This window comes from Apium graveolens, chromosome 8 (genome assembly GCF_009905375.1).
Source record: "Apium graveolens cultivar Ventura chromosome 8, ASM990537v1, whole genome shotgun sequence".
Lineage (NCBI taxonomy): Eukaryota > Viridiplantae > Streptophyta > Magnoliopsida > Apiales > Apiaceae > Apium > Apium graveolens.
In genome coordinates, this window is record NC_133654.1 from 224,453,405 (window position 1) to 224,474,732 (window position 21,328).

Consider the following 21,328-nt stretch of genomic DNA (forward strand, 5'->3'; position numbering starts at 1 on the left):
ATTATTATCATTTAATAATATATTTAATTAGTATTCTAATTAATGATCTTTAATAAACAGTCCAACATCAAAAAACTCTTTTAGAGCAAAATTGTATCCAGCAATGCACGTGAAATTTTGATTTTTTTCTAAATAATAAGTTGAAGAGAAATTATCAAAAATACTAAGTTTTCTAAGTTTTTTTACGTTTTAATTATTTTCTGAAAATATTTGTAAAAATATGATATAACCAAAATTAATCAAATATATGCAACTAGTTGTATCGAGTCATTGGAGTTGCAGAAATTTGTCGATATTGCATCTAGTTGAATCGTGTTATGAAAAATATTATTTTTGTAAAAAGAATTTTGAAAAATAGTATTTTTACAAATAAAAAAAATATTTTTTTGTAATTTTGTTTAAAATAATAATAATTTTGTGAAAATAAATTTTAAATTGAATAGATTTCAAAAAAATCCATAGAAATAACATCTTAAAGGCTAGTAAAAAGATAAATAAATTAGGGCACACACAATATATATAGTCTCAAATCGGGACCTCAAATACAGTTTGGGTCGAGGCCTAAAATAAAAGGACAAAGCTCTGTGAATTCTCTCAACACAACACAACACAACACATCTCTCTCTCTCCTCTCCCTTATTTCACTTAATTTAAATCGAATTATACACTCAGCCACAGACATAACAAATAGTAAAATTTACATAATTGAATTCCCGCCATGGGTCCTAAGGTGAGCGAAGAAGACACTCACTCAATTCCTGGAATTCAACAGACCAAGACGCTGATTTGCGCTCTCAATTTCCTCTCCCGTAATCTCCCTCTTCCGTCTCACATTTTTAACGCTGTTACCTCAATTTATAATGATCCTCTCGGTGACGGTAATGGTGTTGATAACGGCGACAGTGGATCTCGTGTCGCGCCTGATGAGGATGTCGATGCTTCGGTGAGGATTTTTTTCACTTTTATATCAACATTTATTGATTTCTCATGTATAAATATGTGCGTCACTCTGAGAGAGAGAGAGCTGATTATTTGTGTTTTGTGATGTCAGGTTTATCCGTTTGCTTGATCTAGACTAAATCGGTGTATAAAAATGTTGACATTTCATAGAGTTTTTTGTTATTATATATTGTCATAAATAATGAATTATGTGTGTGTGTGTTTTTATTTTGTGCAGTCAGTTATTAATTACTATGAGCTATGACGATTACTTGTTTCTTTGATCCTCAACCTATCGATATATGCAAATGTTGATATTTAGATGATGTATTCGTAGTTTTATACTTAATGTTGTAACAAATTGTTTGTAGCTACGATGATTATCTGTTTGTTTGATCTTAAATTTAGAGGTTTATGGAAATGATGTATTTCTGTGAGGTTGTCATGTGTTTATATTTGATTTGATCGAGTCAGTTGAAAATTGATCTCTAACTTAGTCATACATGTGAATGTTGTTATTTTAGTGAGTTTTCTTAGTTAAATATGTTTATATTTGATTTTAGGGAGTCGGTTATTAATTACTTTGAGCTAAGATGATGATCTGTTTGTTTGATCTCAAATATATTGATATTTGAAAATGTTGATGTTTCGGTGAGGCTTTCTTATATATATACATGTATGTATTATTTATCTACTGGAGTCGGTTATTATTTAATGTGAGCTACGATGATAATCTGTTTGATTGATCTCACAATTATCCGTATATGGAAATGTTGATATTTTGGTTAGGTTTTCTTAGGTATATGTATGTGTATGTGTGAATCTATGGAAACAATTTTTAGTTGCAGTGTGGAAGCGCATCTGTGTGCTGAGATAATTTTTTGTTTGTTTAATCTCGATTTTATCGATGTATGAAAATGTGAGTAAGTAGTTATATATTAGTAATGGAAAATATTTTTATCCAAACATTAATTTTTCCTTCGTGTTCTTCTGTAGAGAGAAGTTCAGAATAGTTTACGAAATTAATGAATGTTTGTTATGTTCTTAATTGTTGTTTCAACTTGTTTGTAGAATTTGAGACATAAATGTATAATGGCTTGATCAGATTAGGTTTAGATTTGCATCATTCATAATCACATTTTGTGATGGGAAATGTAATAATTGACTGTGATCGAAATGGTTTTTTTTGTTGCTAAATTGATCGAAATACTCTAGAGCTGAACTTACAAAAGTTTAGTTGAAAATAAAAGGTACAAGTAGAATTGCTTGTAGTTTGTAATATCCCGAGGTTAAATATTTTGAAGGCAAATGGGAACGAAAAAAGAGAATGCTCTCGGCCGTTAGAGGGTAGACCTAGATTCTCATATAATTGTCGTGACGCAGTCGAATCATGTTTTTATTTGATGTCATTTTCTACATGGAAAAAACAAGGAATCTTCGGGGGTCATGTTTTGTCGAGACGTAATTGAAATCTGTACATTGTCCATTGTAGAAAACGACAATAAGGAATATCCAGGGGTCTTGATTGTCATACTTTCTTGAGATGCAGGCTCTGTTTGGGATTGCTGTTAAAAATTGTTGTGCTGTTAGAAAAAGTTCTGCTGGAAAAAGTGCTGTTGTAAAAATCAGATGACTGTTTGGTAATTTTTTTGATTCGTATATGTTTTGATGCAAAAAATTAAAAATAATGATGTTTTTGGTAAGGTTTGATGGTGAAATCAGCATCTGCTTCCCGCAACAGCTGAAAATCAGCTTTTTCTAAAAGCATGGGGGAACTTGTTTTCTCTAACAGCAGCTTTTAAGTCAAAAGCACTTTTCAGAAAAGCAGCTTTTAAATTTTACCAAACAGTTTTTTAACTGCTTTTCAGTGAAAAGCTGCTGTTGCTGTCTGCAACAGCAATACCAAACACACCCGCAATTGAATAATATTTCTTTTCTCGTTTGTCATTTTTACATGTAACAAACAGGATTGTTTAGCGGGCTCAAATCTCGTACCTTTCATGTGCAATACTTTTTCTGTTGTCAATTTCTACTTGTAAAGATTTTAGCTTAACCTCTACGCAGTAGTCTTAGGACGAAAAAAAGGCACATAGATGATTGTTGGTGAAAACAAAAGCATTATAGAACAAGAGCTGTTGACTTTTTTTCTTTTGTTTCTGTTTCTTTTTTGCTTAAAAGAGGCTATTAGTCTTTTCTACATATGATCAACAATGTTAAGTAGCTCAAAATTCTCCACCATTTTGTGTATTCAAGGATTATAAGTCTCACTAATGAAGCTTTCCGCATCTTCTTGCTCCTAATCCTCAGAAGTCTAATCAAGTTCATAATTTTTCTTAAGTGTTTTGTTTAATGTCACAGGATGATTCTTCAGTTGGAGGAGATTTAATAACAGAGCTTAAGGATGCCTTGGCAAAGCAACGATCAGATTGCATATCAGGTGTCGAATTGACAGCATTAAAGGAAAGTCGTTTAAGGAGCAACATACAACATCGCATATCCGAACTTGAAGGTTAGAATTTAACAGCCTCTTTGTTTAGCATTCTTTCTTAAATTTTATTGACAGCAGGGACGGAGGATAGATGGTGCGATTTTAACAACTTGTATATTGCATATAAATAAATCTAATCATCAATGTTAATTTTTTTCTAATTATAAAGTGACTATTAATATACTTAAATTAGTCCAAAAATTGTAAGGGCCGGATACTATTCAATTAAAAAAAATGAAAAAACTATATAGATATTTAAAACAAATTTTGTAAAACTTTTGGGGTTTGGGGTGGTTTGTCGCACCTGTGTGCCACCCCCTCCCTCCATCTCTAATTGACGATTAATAAAAAAAATTGCTAATGCCTAATGGTCAAGTGCTGATATTTAAATACCCAAACAGTCACTTTTTCTGAGGTTTGAATACTCGACCTCTTACTACCAAGAGAAGTGTGATATCCACTAGATTATATTTATGTCATTGTGTGGCCATGTTATTTAAATGTTTCCTCTTGTGCATGTTGTATGCTCATTTCTGCTCTTTTTCTAATGATTTCTCGTCCAGGATATCTAGTGTATTGAGGGCTTAAATACAGTTCCTTTATATGTTATCTATCAGATATGTTTTGAATTGATTGTAATTAATACCACTAGAATCTCCTCTTTTCTGCTTTTGTTATTTTTCCCTTCTATGTCCTTTTACCCACCCAGGAACTGTAATACTATATCTGACTGCTTCTGTCACATCCAAAGTATTATAGAATACTTACTGTTTTTATATTTGATTGTTTGGAAGACTCTTTTACAGAAACTAAAGGATAATGTGGAAACTGATTAAGAGGTTCACTATTTTTAATTTGTAGCCCTTTTTTTTTCGAGGAAACTTCTTATATCCCAAAATATAAATAATCATAATTTGATGGTAAAATTTAGCTAGTCAGTTTTTCTTTGCAAGTGTGCTGCTTCCGACCTTGCTCAGTTTCCTATATTGATTTTCTAGCATGTCTATTGGCTATATTCTATATATATGCTAATAGTACATGTACAGTAATTTATAATTTTTTTAGTATATAGTGCTGTCAGTCCCTTGACTGTTCATCAAGGTGCAACAATGCGTGCATAAGCTCATGAAATGATCCTAATTAAATTACTTCTTTTGTTTGTCTCCCAGTCTTTTGAAGGTCATGAAAGATAGTTAGAATTGTTTCAATTTTGAAGTCATAGTTATTAAGGCCTTCGACTGGTTGGTGACTAACTAATTGGAAAGGTGCATGCCTAATGGCCATGCTCTTTATGGTATTATATATCACGTAATTACTTAGCTCATTCGTACGTACTTGAAAAGTCGTAGTGTCAACTATAATTAATATTTTTTTGTATTTAGAAATTATTGCTGTAAAAAGTAACCCTGCTCAGTATTTTTAGAAGTAATAGTAAATACACTAAATTTTTTTATAATCTACTTCATAGCATTACCATGAACCTTGTGAATTGCTATCTTACTTCAAGGTGACGTACAAGAATACTTGGTTGTAATTTATGTTAGATTTGTCTTCATTGTATATTCATATGCTACGTATATATGTATGCTAATAATTAATATGAAACTTTATGTTTAGCTTGTCAGTGGTAGTTATTCTATCAATCCGCTGTTGACTCGACTCGACTCGGCATCATGATACTTTGCTTGAGATTAATATTTAATACTGACACTGAATGCAGGTCCTCAGGATTATTGTCTATATGTATTAGTTGAATCTGTATTACGCTTTCTAGTGTGGCTCAGATTTTTGTGTACATTATTTTTTTGGTGTATAAGGAAATTAATTTCACTTTGAAATGAGAAGAGTGATTTCATATGGGTTCTCTTTATATGGACATATTCAGTTTTACTAGGCATAAAGCGTCTAAAAAAGGTAATGTTTCTTTGAAATTTGTATTGAAGAAAAAGGAAAATCTGTATTACGAAGTGCATACAATTGTATTTATGTAAAGAAAGATTAACGGAAGAGGATACTTTATCATATAGATGGACAGACAACATACCTCTCTCTCCAGCAATTTTTAGATCCTTTTCCCCCAGTAAATATTGGTTTCAGGACTAAGTATGCCCACAACAATTGTTCTTGGTGTGCCTATATGATAATTCTTCTTACTCTAAATAAAGTTTCCCTTCATATTGTTCTGCATATTTCGTGCATCTATTATATGATTTTATCAGAAAAATGACATTGTTTAAACAACTGCTTTTGGAATTTAGTTTGATTTGTAATGTTAATTATCAATATAATTTTGACAGAGTTGCCTACAAGTAGAGGCGAGGATCTGCAGTTGAAGTGTTTGCTTGAACTCTACGGGCTAAAGGTGAACTTTTGAGAATAAACATATATGTGAATAAAGAAACATAATTTGAATCTTAGACTATTAACTTGTAAGAACATGTAGGCCTTGAGCACAATGTGGAGCTTCTTGTTTTTTTTTTTCGAAAATCATATTATGTAAAAAAGATAGCTAAGAAAAAAATAAAGCAAATATTTTGCATCCTCTATTCACTTTTCATGAAGTAAATTGGTGATGATGACAAATTAGTTGCTTCTGCAATGTGATATATTCTAGTAGCAAGTGAAGATGCATCGGCATAAATGCACATGGTTTTAGTTGAATAGTTACTAAAACAATGCTAGTAAGGTAATTTTTAAGTTCTGACCTTGTTGAGAATGATTTTTTTTCTTTCAGTTGGCGGACTTTCAAAGCAAGGTTCGCTCCGATCTGAGTACAGAGTACTGGCTTCGCATGAATTGTGCTTCTCCTGAAAAGCAGTTGTTTGATTGGGGAATGATGCGTTTACGTCGTCCTTTATATGGCGTGGGAAATGCTTTTCCTACGGAAGCTGATGATACCATGAAAAAGAAACGGGATGCTGAGGTTATTTATGTTGTTACTTGTTATTAATTTAATTTCTACCATATCTTTGCCCAAGCAGTTTATGGGGCACAGAATGTATAACCTGATGCTGGAACTAAAAGAGGTTAGGAGCTGGGTCATGGAAGGGTTAGACTTTGTAGCTATAGTACATTTGATGTATAAGGTGAAGATGGCATCTTGTTGGGTCTCAGATAATGTAGTCTGGTATTTATCTGGAATATATTCTATAGATCTTAATATGAAGTAGAATGGTCATGCTTGTACTGACTTGACAAGTTCTGAAGTTTGCAGATTATTGCAATAGAATAGTTCAGAGTAAATATCATTTTTCCTAAGCACAAGTTTGTGCCATAATACTGCTGATAAATTAAATCACCACTCGTTTGCAGAGATTATCAAGATTGGAGGAGGAGGAAAAGAGCAGAATTGAGAGTACGCAACGCAAATTCTTCGCAGAGATACTTGATGCAGCCCGTGAATTGCAATTACAAATACAGGCTACACAGAAGCGCCGAAAGCAAAGGAATGATGGCATTCAGGCATGTTCAATTTGACTTATTTTGCTGATATATATATATATATATATATATATATCGTAGTGTTTTATCGCCTGTTACTTCGTGCAATATATGAACAAATACTTGTGCAGCACTTGAGGTATACTATGCTTGTCCAAGCATGCGTGTTTAGACATGAAAAAACTGTACAGAATTATGGTTGATTAAGCTTGTATCTCATAAAATTATCAACCCTTATTTTAAAAAATATTAGGTTCCATTTTCGGCCTTTTGTAGAGAAAAGATGAATAAAATCCTATTTTAGCTATATCTATACCATACTATAATAATCGGAATGGGATATAATTTGGTTCAACGGTTATTCCCTAATTTTGGTTATTAAAATAATAAATAAATAGTGTTATATATCCGTTAAACTACTAAACACAGTCTACTTATCATACTAAACTACGACCACAATTTATCCTATTATTAAAAAATAAATAAACAGTGTTATATATTCTCTAAAATACTAAATTGTTAAACTATTGTACATAGTCTACTTATCCTATTAAAATATCCTACTAAAAGACGACCATATATAATCCTATAATTTTAATTATAAATTTATAATTATTATAAATTTATATAAATATTTTAAAATTATAATATGACGGGATAAAAAAATTAATATTAAAGGGAACCCGTGCATCCCACGGGATTTAAGCTAGTATTAATTAACAAATAGAAATTTCTTATTTACTACCGTCTGTTCAAGCGAATGCAATTAGTACAAGCTGAAAGCCTCTTCGGGGGTATGTAGAATGCCATCGTACCAAAAATTGGTTATTATTTAATTTATTTATAAAGTTTAACTTATAATTTCTATAGTATCTTTAAAATAAATACGATTTAGTCCTATCTTCACTGTTTATATTAATTGTATTCGCTCCATGTGTTATGTAGTATATAACAATGATCAAACGAGTTCTGCAGAACAAGAAGTCACTTAAAAGGTTAAGCGTTCATATAGTTTTCTTGCAAGTATTCATTGCTATCCTTTATTAGGCATGGCATGGAAGGCAACGACAGCGTGCGTCACGTGCAGAAAAATTGAGAATCCAAGCCTTAAAAGCTGATGATCAGGAAGCATACATGAGAATGGTCGAAGAGAGCAAAAATGAAAGGCTAACAATGCTTCTCGGGAAAACAAATGAGTTGCTTGTTCGCCTTGGTGCTGCTGTTCAACGTCAAAAAGATGCAGAGCATGACGGTATTGAACCCTTGAATGAATTAGAATTAGATATGCCAGATTGTTCTCCATCCAACAAAAGAAAAGAAGATGTGGATATGATTAATGTGGAACCTGATCAAGATGGAAAACCTGGTGATTTACTTGAAGGTCAACGACAGTATAACTCAGTTATTCATTCAATACAGGAAAAGGTAAATAGTTAATGTAATTGTTTTCCTCTCGTATGTTTCCACACCTGGTGCTTTTGTTTATTATGGTGACAAGTTATAGCTATTTTTCACTGCTATAGAATAATAGAAGTTAGCATAACTTTTGTTGCAATGAAAGAAAAAGAAGGCAAACAAATTTTAAAATTTAAATTGTAAGACTTTCAGAAGATAAAAGCTGAACATCTTGTTAATGATAATGAGAACAGCTTCTTTTTTGGTTCATAATTTTTATGTGCTTAATTACTTACCCCAAAACGATTTAAGTTTCCAGATATATGAAAGAGCATTTGCTTTGAGTTGTTTTTCTAGCATTAAAGATCTTGCAATCTAGTAGCTATATTCCTCTGAATGTTTCTTTATAAAAACTTAAGCAAGAGAAGTGTCATCGCATTAGCATCTATACCAACCCCTAGGTGATGGATGTCATTTTAACCCATTAGTTTATTTTTTCCTGCTCTACATGTCATCTTTAGTTTGGAATAGTGAATCTAAGTTCTAGTCATATTTTGAACTCAACAGGTAACAGAACAGCCATCCATGCTTCAGGGTGGAGAATTGAGAGCTTACCAGTTAGAAGGGCTTCAATGGATGCTGTCTTTGTTTAATAACAATCTAAACGGTATATTGGCAGATGAGATGGGGTTGGGTAAAACAATCCAAACCATCTCCCTGATAGCATATCTCATGGAGAACAAGAATGTGACTGGACCACACTTGATCGTGGCCCCAAAGGCTGTACTATCAAATTGGATAACTGAATTCACTACTTGGGTTCCTAGGTATGCACATGAATAAATTTGTGTGTGTGTGCCCGCACGCTTTTCTGTGAAACTATTTACAAAGTGACAGTTACTTTTCATTGCAATTTTATGCCTTCATCAGAACTCAGTATTCACTTTATGACTTAGTTTCCTGTTGTTACAGCATTGTTGTTGTTCATTATGATGGGCGTATGGAGGAGAGAAAGTTATTGAGGGATGAGTATTCAGGAGAGGGGAAATTCAATGTGTTGGTTACTCACTATGACATGATTATGAGAGATAAAGCATTTCTGAAAAAAATTCACTGGCACTACATGATTGTTGATGAAGGACATCGACTAAAAAATCATGAATCTGCTCTTGCAAGGACTATTGACTCTGGGTAATTCTGCAAGACTGCATCACAACTTAAGCTCTTATTTTTAATTCATACTTGGTACTAGTACATTAAAACAGTCATTTTTAGGGTATGCATCTGAACGTAGTAAAAAATTTATTGTAAGTCAGAGTGCTTATATAGAGAGATAGATTTAGATATATAACAATTCAGTTTGATTAAGATTCATGTCATATGCAGTTATAAAATACGAAGGAGACTTCTGCTGACTGGAACCCCAATACAGAATAGTTTGCAGGAGTTATGGTCCCTGCTTAATTTTCTCCTTCCAAACATATTTAATTCAGTTGAAAATTTCGAGGAATGGTTTAATGCTCCCTTTGCAGATCGATGTGATGTTTCTCTTACAGATGAAGAGAAGTTATTGGTCATTCGCCGTTTGCACCATGTGAGTGTTAGGTAATAGTATATTACTTCAATTTATATCATAATTCTGACATCATAATCATTTGTGGAATGCTTAGGTAATAAGGCCATTCATATTGAGAAGGAAAAAAGAAGAGGTGGAAAAGTACCTTCCCCAGAAGTCTCAGGTCATACTGAAATGTGATATGTCAGCATGGCAAAAAGTATACTATCACCAAGTCACAGATGTGGGGAGAGTTGGACTTGGAACTGGTATGTAGTTCTTCCTGTATGTCTACCTGTTTTGCATCATCCTATAGTATGAAGGAACAACATGGTGAAAGTGAGCAACTATTTATCGTAATACACTGTGATTTTATATGATATACTGGTTTTCGCTCCAACGCCGGTCTAAAAGGTTCATTTAAAGGCCAGTTAGGAAGATAGAGAAGTTTAATTAACTACACTGGTTTCTCTTCTTTCTTTGGTTATTACTCAGTCAAGCACATGACTAAGTGTTTACCAAGGAACAAGCACGCTAATAAGAAACGAGACTCAGGGAGAGTTCAAGATGGCTGTTGGCATTTATAAAAAAAAATCTAATTCTTCTCCTCATACATTCTGTTGTTAACAGCTCAGTGAGTTGATAATCTCCTAGATAGGTACTTTTCCCTGATAACACTAATTTGCAGGTACTGGAAAGTCTAAGAGCCTACAGAACTTAACAATGCAGCTTAGAAAGTGCTGTAACCATCCGTACCTTTTTGTTGGCGAATATAATATCTGGCGAAAAGAGGAGATTGTTAGAGCTTCTGGAAAATTCGAACTCCTAGATCGTTTACTTCCGAAACTGTACAAAGCAGGGCACAGGGTACTCCTTTTCTCACAAATGACTCGGCTTATGGACATTCTTGGAGTTTATCTCGAACTTCATGGCTTTAAATTTCTTAGACTCGATGGCTCAACAAAAACGGAGGAGAGGGGTACTCTTTTAAAGCAATTCAATGCCCCAGACTCTCCTTATTTCATGTTTCTCCTAAGTACTCGTGCTGGAGGCCTTGGTCTGAACTTGCAGACAGCAGATACTGTAATAATTTTTGACAGCGACTGGAATCCACAAATGGACCAACAAGCAGAGGATAGAGCGCATCGTATTGGGCAAAAAAAGGAAGTGAGAGTTTTTGTGCTTGTCAGTGTTGGATCAATTGAAGAGGTAATCTTGGAACGTGCAAAGCAAAAGATGGGCATTGATGCAAAGGTCATTCAGGCAGGACTGTTTAATACAACTTCTACAGGTTAGTGTTTTGTTTTCTTGGGACAGTTCTTCGGCAGCTTGACCAATCTTCTGAGCAGGTCATGCTTGAACTTTCTAGCTTTACACATCGACTCCTTGCTCTCCCTCTTTAATGAGTGGCCTTTCCTATTGAAAAGATATATCCCGTAATGCAAATTAAGCAAAGATATTTGAACGTCTTTAAAACGTGAAGATATCACATGGTGTAGTCCATTTTTCTAGTATAAAATTGACCTCTAGGAAAATACAATAAAATAAATTTACTGGAGTTATTAGTTTCAAATTTGCATAATACATTAACAATGACTGAACTACACAACATTGCGTTATTTTATTATATAGTTTTATCAGTGATTACTGGACTTAATTTGTGACTTTTGTTTTAAGATGAAGTTTATAAGAAGAATACATATCACGTGTGTGTGTGTGTGGAGAGAGAGAGAGGTTGGGGGGGGGCGAATCTGCATCTTTTCATAAATGCAAATTTACGTGCTATAATTTATGGAGAATGGAGGATCATTAATAATGGTATCATTTATATTGATATATAGGGTCAATAATATTAAAAATAGGGAGGGACCATTCATGTCAATTAAAAATACAAATATGGAAGAATTTGGGATACCATAATGGTATAGATATAGAGCGAGAGGGACAGAGGGACAGATAGATATATGTCTACATATTTCCAATTCGCAGAAGACCTAATTCTGATCAAATATCAAATTATATATTTCATATGGTTCTCCAGTATTTGCAGAAATATGGTTACATGCTTTAGCTTTCTGCACAAGTGTTTTCTGATGTTTTTTGTTTGTTCAAAATGTAAGATGAGATTACTTTACTTCCTTTTTTTTTAATATTAAAAATGGCACACTTTATTCTTCCTGGTTGCAGCTCAAGATAGGAGAGAGATGTTGGAGGATATTATGCGTAAAGGTTCAAGCTCACTTGGAAGGGATGTGCCAAGCGAGAGAGAGATTAACCGTCTTGCAGCTAGATCAGATGAAGAATTCTGGATGTTTGAGAAAATGGATGAAGAAAGAAGGCAAAAAGAGAATTACAGATCTCGTCTCATGGAAGAGAATGAGGTACCAGATTGGGCATATGCTCAACCTGACCCAAAGGACACCAAGGGTAAAGGGTTTGATTATGAGAGTGCCAATGTCAGTGGAAAGAGACGCAGGAAGTCGATTGTTTATGCTGATACACTTAGCGAGTCACAGTGGATGAAGGCTGTGGAATATGGAGAATCAGTGTCCAAACGTACAGGTAAAAGAAAAATAAAGGAGCATCTTCCCCTACCAAGCCATCAAACAGCCTATAATGATGTCGGGGGAGATAAAGTAGTAGAATTGAAGAGTGAACCTGTGCCTATTCCGATTGAAAGAAATCTTGGAATTACCTCTGGCATGCACCCAAGGAGGTCCAGGTCCAGATCCATGTCTGAAGTATCGAATTCCCAAGACAATGAAGTTCCAGGTTCAGATGATGATAGTTTGAAGGGACTCATGCTTACATGGAATATTCATAAGAGAAAGAGGTCTAGCTTAGCATTATTATGACTTCCCCTCTAGTTCTAAGTTAAAGGATTATTGCCTAATGAAAGTCAATGTAGTGGATTGCTGGGAAATGGTATAAAAAACTTTAGTGAGGCTCAATGTCTTTTGTAGTATGGAGCCGTTACTGCAGATATACATATAGACAAGACGAGACGTTTTAATTCAGGATGAGTTTTACTGCCGCAGGTGCAGCAGATGTATAAACAAGACGTTTTAGCTGATGATGTTTTGGTAGCCTGTACAGTAATTTAATTCATGCTATAAGTTATTATGTGTCATAGCAAAGCCGCCTCCATATAAATGGCCTGGAAATAGCATCAGAGGATAGGCCATTAGGAGAGGACACATTGTAAAGAGTGCCATATTATCATCAGTTCATGTTTTTGCCTAGTATAAACATAGCTTGATCTTATTACGGATAAATAGCAAACTTTGGTGATTGGAATCTTAAAAGTTAAAAATGCGAACTAGTCTGTCTCAAAACCTATAAACACAACTCAAGAATGCCTATAGCCCCTATACAAAATTTAGACTCGTTGAACATAGGAGATCTAAACCCTTTTTTGTCAAGAGGATATCGAAACCTTATTTACGTCTTTCATTGTCCCATCTCCTCACCCCTTCCACTAAAACACTCTTAAGCCTTAGCCTTCTCAGCAACATCGATGCTTAACAACTACCTTGTCTAGTTAAGAAAGTAGGGGTGAGTAGAAAATCGCACAAACTGCAAAAACTGTCCGCACCGTACTAAATCTCACCGTAAAATGCGGATTTTAATTTTCATGGTGCAATTGCGGTTTAAATTTTTAATAAACCGCGCGGTGGTGTACGGATTGTGGTTTTAAATTTCTAAAATACGGTTCAAACCGCACCACAATATTTAATATATTATAAATATATATATACACACTTATATTCCTATCGGATAATATAAAGAACCATTTTATGTTCTTAGTTAAACTGAATTTCACCATATGGCCATAACATTCTTATTGAGTTAGAATTATATCTTAAATTCATTGAGAAATTTAAATGGACCACACGATCTTCTGACAAATAAAAAAAAAATTACACAATCTCTTGTTTGTATTTCTTCACTACGAAAACCAAAATCCAAGTATTTATACTAGTGAACTAAGATGTTGCATTCTGATTGACTAAAACTATTTTCGGAAATTTGATTAAATTTAAGTTTTGTATTTATTTAATTTTTTTGAACTTGTAAAGTATAAACCGCAGTAAACCGCACTACACCGTACTGCATTTTCGTGATGCGGTTTTCGAGGGTACGCGGTGCGGTTGCGGTTGAGAAATTTGAGGGTTTGATTTGCGGTTTGAGGAAAAAACCGCACCGCCCGCACCGCGCTCACCCTATAGGAAAGAATTCATTTGGAATCATTTCAAAGACAATGAAACTAGATCAGCGGAGTTATTAAACTTTGATTGAACAACCAGGAGCATCAATCAATGATTCTTTCTAAACTCAGTATCAAATCAGTTCAAGATTCATAGGTCAAACAAAAACTCTCCTACCAGTAAAGAAAAAACTCGTTTTATCCGTCACTAGAAACCTCCCTATCTCATTCAATTATTTAAGTATTCTTGAAATCCTACGACCCCAAAATTGGGGGCGTTTAGATGCACCGGGAAAATGAGAATCGGCAATGGCAATCAAGGATATGGGAATAGGGATTAATAAGAATAGGAATAAAATGAAAATCCTGAGTTTGATTTATCCACTAAAAAGGAATGAGTTTTCCATTCTTCGCCACTAAATTGTTAATCCAAATACTATTATCTGGATTTAAAGTTCCGATACACGTTAACTTTCAACCAAACACACCTTTGGGTACATTAAAAAAAATTAAATCCAGGAAGAGACCTAACACACCTTTGAGTACATTAAAAAAATTGAATCCGAGAAGAGAATAGTGCCGTTAATTTATTCTATTATTCTACTGCAGTATTATTTATTTTTTTTATAAAAAAGCTAGTAGGGACATTAGGATTTTTAACTCTCTGTACTATAAGATGCCCGCAAATGGATTTTGAACAAGAGTATTTTTATCAGATTAATGGATATCGTATATGGAACACTTGATTTTTGATTTTTTGTTGTTACCGATTGCTATGTTTCGTGTGTACTTGGTTGATGATTTGGGGGAGCAGCAGTTTGTAGGAAAAATTCCAAAAGAAGATTTAGATTTAGGTGTTTATTATTATAAAAAGAAGATTTTTAAGTACAATTCAATTTTGTCTTGCATAACATCATTTATCTTCAGCCCAAAACACAAAGTTGTGCTGCAGAATGAAGTGTTCTTCTGCATAACACAATGTCCCGTATAACAAGTACATTCAATTTTATAAGTGAAATTTGTGTAATTAAGTAATAACGTGGGTTGTTCTGCAGTTAAAACCTTATATTTTGCTTAGACTTGAATATATGCTTTTGATGGTACATTTGAAGTAGAACATGATACAAAATATAATGTTTTACAGTAGTAACTATTTTGTACAAAGTGTTATCTGTAACATTATATACTGAATTTAAGAAAAATTAATAGTTTGTCGTTATCTTTGCTATTTTTCGTGTGTTTAGATGATGATGATTTTCTCTCGAGATAATGATGCAAACATGCAAGCTGTATACTCTAACTTTAGTATTATCTATAGGATGATCAACGTAATCTTTTCTTTTCAGATATCAAAAGATGAAACAAGAGGCCTCCCAAGTAATTTAATATTCTTCTCACCACAAGAGTTCAAAGAATGAGATGGAAGATGTAAAAATATTGTGATTGAGCCAGTTGTAATCTTCAAAGTCTCCAGCTGTGGCAAATGCCATATAGCACAAGTCCTCCATTTTGAATGCCTGTTGCTACATTGATTTAACTTGGTCTAAATACTCCTCTAAATCCTACATAAACAGTCCACTTTACCAGAAGAGTATAATCCAATGTTCTAAGCCCCATTGGCCACATCCATATCTACCACCCCGTCAATTCCCTTAAAAACAATTCGTAACTTCCTTAAACATGATTGTTTCGTGCCACTCTTCCCCGCAGCTCCAGTGACATGGACAACGTCTTTCCCACATTTATCCATCAGCTCATATAGCGGTTTGTCCAAGTTTGAGCGAGTCATCTCTTCTAGTACTGCAGGGGCCTGCATGTATAAATTTTTGCCCCTGTATGTTACACTAACTCTAGACAAAAGCAGCTTCGGGTGATCTTCTAGTTGATCAATAAACTGTTACAGACAACATAAAGTAAGAAAACTACAGAGCCAAACAAATTGAATATCAGAAGAGGAGACAAATGAACCTTGTAAGCTAGCACCCAAAGGAGAAAGCATAAAAAATAGAACTTACTCTCCAAGGGTCATATTACTAGGGTAGGATTATATTCTTTGGGAGGTACACTCAGAAAGAGAATTTTAAGATAACAGACATACATTTGGGAAACAATATCATGTAAAATAATATGGAAATTCCAAATTTAAATGTAACTTCTACTAAACAAACATGCCAGTTATATTGAAGAACTTCTTGCTTAACTATAAAACAACACACGAGAACTTCTTGTTCACAATTAGAGCCGTATGGCCCGTATCACAATTTTTCAAGGACAAGCAAATAATAATGTGCAGGGTTCGAAATTTGTCACGGGATAAGAAATTCAGATAGGAAATGCATCTCAAATATACTTCCAATTTCCAGCTTACAAAGAAGATCATTTCTTAGAATCACAGTAAAGGGCAATTGCTAGCCAATAACCTCTTCAAATATTTTAGAGATGGCATATGTAGCGCACAAATATCAAATTAGCTGATTTATCTTTAAATTTTGTATGATACTATCTGCCGAATCAGATTCCATTTTTTTCATGAAGCAAGGTGCATATTAAACTGAAGTAGAAAAGCAGAACACTGGGGGCTCTGGTGAAAAAACTGATTCTTTCTATTTAGTTAATGTTGGGGAGAAATCGTAAACGGCTAAAAAAAAGTCAAGAATACAAACTATATACCTTTTTTAATGTAACTGAAGTGTCCAGCTGAATAAGAATTCCAGGACCACAAACAAGACAATCCTTGTCCCTCACAAACTCAGTAACCTTAGTGTGCAGACCTTCAACACCATTATACCTGAAAATATATCAAGTGACGATTGATGGTGACACAAAGGTTTCTGTTTTTCTTTTCTCGGAGAAGGAACCTTGGAACTGAATTTTGACAAACTATTAATTTTGTATCAAAGGTAAGATGCTTTTAGTAAGAAGACTCCAAGGAGAGTGACTTGGTCAGACCAATAGACCAAGAGAGTACAAATACAGTCCCTCACCAAAATTTCACAAATTTTTCCTTAAACAAGGAAAACTATAATGCAGAGATTTAGAACGTATAAATCCTTAAACAAGGGACAAAGAGATATGTACACCTATTTATAACATTTAAGCTTCGAAACCTACTTGTGTGTTGTAATCTCAGTACACAGTAGACTACTCTTTAATCATTAAATTCTCTTGCCCGGGTATACAGAGGATGATTGGATGCTCCTTATTCATTTCCTCCCTCTCATAAAAAAGCGCACACATTATAACTGGTAATTCTAATTCAAAACATAATTGCCTGTGTAGTGCAAGTTAGGGGAATGATTGACTTGTAAATCATTTGCCTTGCAAGTTGCAACTACTTGAGGATGCTATTGACGTATAAAAGTAAGGACATTCAAACCTATACATGTACTAATTGCATAGAAAAAACAACTACATGTAGCCAACTGTAACATCCCACATTGTGGGGTGTTTACACCAACACATTATATTAGCACCATGATTAAGATTAATAAGCCGGAGAAAAACTATTGAGGTAGGGCATTATGATCTTGTTTTCACCAAGGAAAAAGAAAAACTATTGAGGTAGGGCATTATGATCTTGTTTTCACCAAGGAAAAAGCGTTTTTCAAAAATTGCAATCAAGACAAAAAGATATTTTTTGGGAAAGTGAAAGGAAGGTTGACGATTTCAGGAAACACTAACTAAACCTATGGTTATGCAATTAATAGAAAGTTGACATACGTTAAGTAATTCGATAATGTTTTACTGCATCCGGATGCAATCTTCAAGGTTTCCAAAGCACATGCAGCTGATATAATAGCATTGGTGGAAGCTATAGCTGGTATAATGTTCTTGACCACACCCTGTAACATGGAGACAAATAATGCTGAACTTTGCTGTGAAACTTTCTCATAATCTGGTAGACCACACAATCCTGTACGGAGTGAAGAATTTCCAAGAATACCATACCTGAGTTAGAGTATAGGTAACCCCTGGAATGCCAAAAAGCTCAGCTCTCTTCACAGCCTGATTATTAAAAATACATCGGTAAAACAGAGAAGATATATAACAAAAAATGAGGATAGACACTATATATTCACTTATAAACCTCGGAATAGATCCATTGCATATGTTCCGGGTCATCTGGATCAAAAGATTTACTACCATGGACCTGCGATCATGAAAAATGTAGTATCATGGAGATGGAAGGTCAGTTTTTCCATTAAAATGAAGGGTGAAAGGGAAGTACGGTAGACAAATTGAAAATTATTAATTTACCTCATCCCACTTGATCAGATGGGCATACTCAATACAATGAGCTGCAGTTCGGGGAGTTTCCGCAAGGGTGCATAAAGGAAACTTGACTTGGGGAGGGAAAAGCCAAATGGTACATTCGAAGCACGGTGTGACTCCTGGCATAATAACCCGTGCATGTCCCTTAAACCCTTCAGTTCCACCATCTACCATAGGTTTCATTGTTTCTTCCTTTGGATTATCATCAGCATCATACTCTAAATTTACAAAACCAAATGGATAAAAACAAAATCATAAAGGTGTTGAGAAAAAGGCAATTCACATTACTTATTAATGCTTTGAGGGGATAATGTAAAGGGGGCATCTTAATTGTATTTTACTTTGTGTGTACAATTAATTCTATTTCAGTATGAACTTTGAGCATTTTCAATTATTTTGATCCTTGAAGTCCTCTTATGCCTTATCATGTGAAATATAATACGCTTATCACCCTGTTGTATATCCAGTGGAAGTAACAAAAAATATGAATAACACATACTATTTCTTTTAAAAGGCTATCCTTAAGCAGAGGAAAGAGAGCAAAATAAGTCTGAATATCAAAAGGATTATCCCTATTCCGTTCAACATAGGTTCAGTTTGTTCATGAGAAAGCTAAACTAGAATCAAATTTCAATCTTATTTACCACGAATGCACCTAAGATCTAGTTATACTGTGGTCAGATATATATATATATATATATATATATATATATATGTAAGTATGAACTTAAGTGATAAAAAATTAATAACAATAAATATTAAAATAAAATTATAGAAAACTTCAATTGGACACATGTTACGCAATTAATTTAATGACGCGAAGATCTCAATAGCAAACCTGCAGAAAGTAGACGCACCTAGAAAACTACAGGCAACAGAATTTATGTAGCTTCGTGCCTCAACAGAATCAAGACCAAGAGCGATAATACTGAAATCATTGTAAAATTCTAGCTCTTTATCCTCAATTCGGCAAAAATGTGGCACAATATTCACACCACTAACTCTTTCCATGACTCGTTTTGCAGCCACCTCGGCCTTTGGCTTTCCAACATCCCCAAACCTGCAAATGCATAAATTACATGATCATATAATAATTCAGTGAACTTGAAATTAGGATAATCATTATTCAACAAAGATTGATCATTTTAAAGTATCTTGAAAAAGTAATATATAACAATTTAAGTTATATCCTAAAACAACAACAAATATCACAGAGGGCTACTGATTCAAGTATCATCCCTCCTAAAGACCTCAAAGAAAACGCTAAAAATGGACAGAAATAAGTAACACTCTCATAAGTACGTACATTGTGATTGCTTCTAAGATGCTAGAAAACGTAAGAAGATTCTAATTATTTTCTTTACATTCACTAAAAAATAAACCACTTCATCCAAACCTATCAATGGTACTCAATTCTAATGCGATCCCAGATATTACAAACCCTAGTACACATGATAGTACAATATCTTCCACTAACAAGTGTCTATTTCAAAATGTGTTGAATAATCAATCTTTCTCACAATTAATACAGCATACTAGCTTGTCACTACCTGAATAGAAACTGGCGGTTCAAATTAGACACATCAATCCGGTCCATATCGATAACTTCCAGGTTCTTGAACCCCGAAAACGCTAAATCCTTGAGCAACTCACAGCCCAATCCACCCGCACCAACCACCAAAACTTTAGCATACTCTTGAAGATCGTTTCTCAGCTGCAAAATCAAACATTATAAGTAAAAAAATCACAAAGAGTGAGAATGCACATAAGGTGTTTGTGAATAGTCCTGAAAGAAAAAATCTTACATCAGCGCCAGGTTCGAAAGTGGGGCCGACGAGATTTCCGGGACGAAGAAGGAGCTTGTCGAGATCACGTGATCTGGTGTTGTCAAGCTGCTCCGCCATTAGCTCTGGGCCAATTGCAAATGGAGTGTGGGTAGCTTATGTTTTAAGCTTTTGAGTAGCCCATGCCTCTCTATTTTACTGGGTATATATATTATTAACAAGACAAGGTGTTTCCCTTTTAACTACGTCTGTAAATTTTATATTTTTACTGATCAAGGGCCAAGGGATGTTTGGGCACCAGGCAAAATTTTATTCAAAACAGATTGTGGCTCTGTTAAGCTAAGAATAGATTATCTGATTAAATTCGTTTATTAAATCTCTATTTATTAAGTTTTCTTATTTTAAATATTTTTAAAGTTAGGTTATTATAGTTCATAATAACTTTTAGCTATTTGCTATAAAATTTACTTTCTTTAACAAGAAAGTTGAAAAAGAAATGTTAAGATGAAGAAAATTATAAAAAATTTAGAGTACATATTTTAAATAATTACTAAAATTCTCTCCTTCATGTGAGAGCCTTTGTTTTTCTCTCCTTTCTTCTTCGTAAGAGTGTGGGAGTTTTGATCATGGCGAGAGTAGACGATCTTAATGACAGAATGGCGGGGATGGGTATTGAGGATGAGGAGAATACTGAACTCATCTTTGATGAGGAGGCGGAGGATGTTTCGAATAAGTTTGAGACATGTCTGGTAGGTCGTTTCTTAACAGAGAAGGGTTTGAATGTTAAGGCTATGAAGTCCAAACTTGCAGACATCTGGCGCCCTCCACGAGGAATAACCATTAAAGATTTGAAACCAGGTGTATACTTATTCCAGTTTTATCATGTTGATGATTTGGAGTGGGTCTTAAATGGTGGACCATGGTCCTTCGACGGGGCAATGCTTGTCCTTAGTAGGGTTGGAGCCAACGAGGATCCTCTGGAGGTTCAGCTATTTAACCTTCAATTTTGGATTCAGTTTTTTGGTGTGCCTGCAGGATTAATGACGGAGTTAGCCGGAAAACAGCTTGGTAATTTCTTTGGGTCATTCATTGCTTATGATCCGAATAACAACACAAGCATTTGGCGAGAATGTATGCGGATTAAGATTAGTATTGATGTGCGCCAACCTTTAAAAAGGAAGAAAAAGATCTGCAGGAAGAATGGCACGGAATGTATTGTTCAATGTAAGTATGAACGTCTTGGAGAT

At 34.3% G+C, this 21,328-nt stretch overlaps 2 protein-coding genes across 2 annotated transcripts; one reads left to right on the top strand and one right to left on the bottom strand.

Annotated features, from left to right (window-relative positions):
- The first annotated feature begins 543 nt into the window (after positions 1 to 543).
- On the top strand, positions 544 to 12,894 carry LOC141679034 (putative ATP-dependent DNA helicase CHR12). Its single transcript, XM_074485518.1, has 12 exons — positions 544 to 943; positions 3,298 to 3,448; positions 5,725 to 5,789; positions 6,162 to 6,350; positions 6,740 to 6,889; positions 7,916 to 8,293; positions 8,831 to 9,090; positions 9,236 to 9,454; positions 9,650 to 9,857; positions 9,934 to 10,087; positions 10,507 to 11,109; positions 12,006 to 12,894. The coding sequence occupies exons 1-12, from the start codon at positions 719 to 721 to the stop codon at positions 12,671 to 12,673; spliced, it is 3,270 nt and encodes a 1,089-aa protein (XP_074341619.1). The 5' UTR covers positions 544 to 718; the 3' UTR covers positions 12,674 to 12,894.
- A 2,451-nt stretch (positions 12,895 to 15,345) lies between these two features.
- Positions 15,346 to 20,302, bottom strand: LOC141677660 (NEDD8-activating enzyme E1 catalytic subunit). The gene is made up of 9 exons (XM_074483671.1): positions 20,103 to 20,302; positions 19,848 to 20,011; positions 19,155 to 19,357; positions 18,283 to 18,515; positions 18,113 to 18,175; positions 17,974 to 18,030; positions 17,746 to 17,867; positions 16,696 to 16,813; positions 15,346 to 15,919 (listed from the first exon to the last, which is right to left on the bottom strand). Exons 1-9 carry the CDS (start codon positions 20,199 to 20,201, stop codon positions 15,632 to 15,634), a joined length of 1,347 nt encoding a protein of 448 aa, XP_074339772.1. The 5' UTR covers positions 20,202 to 20,302; the 3' UTR covers positions 15,346 to 15,631.
- Between the last annotated feature and the right edge of the window lie 1,026 nt (positions 20,303 to 21,328).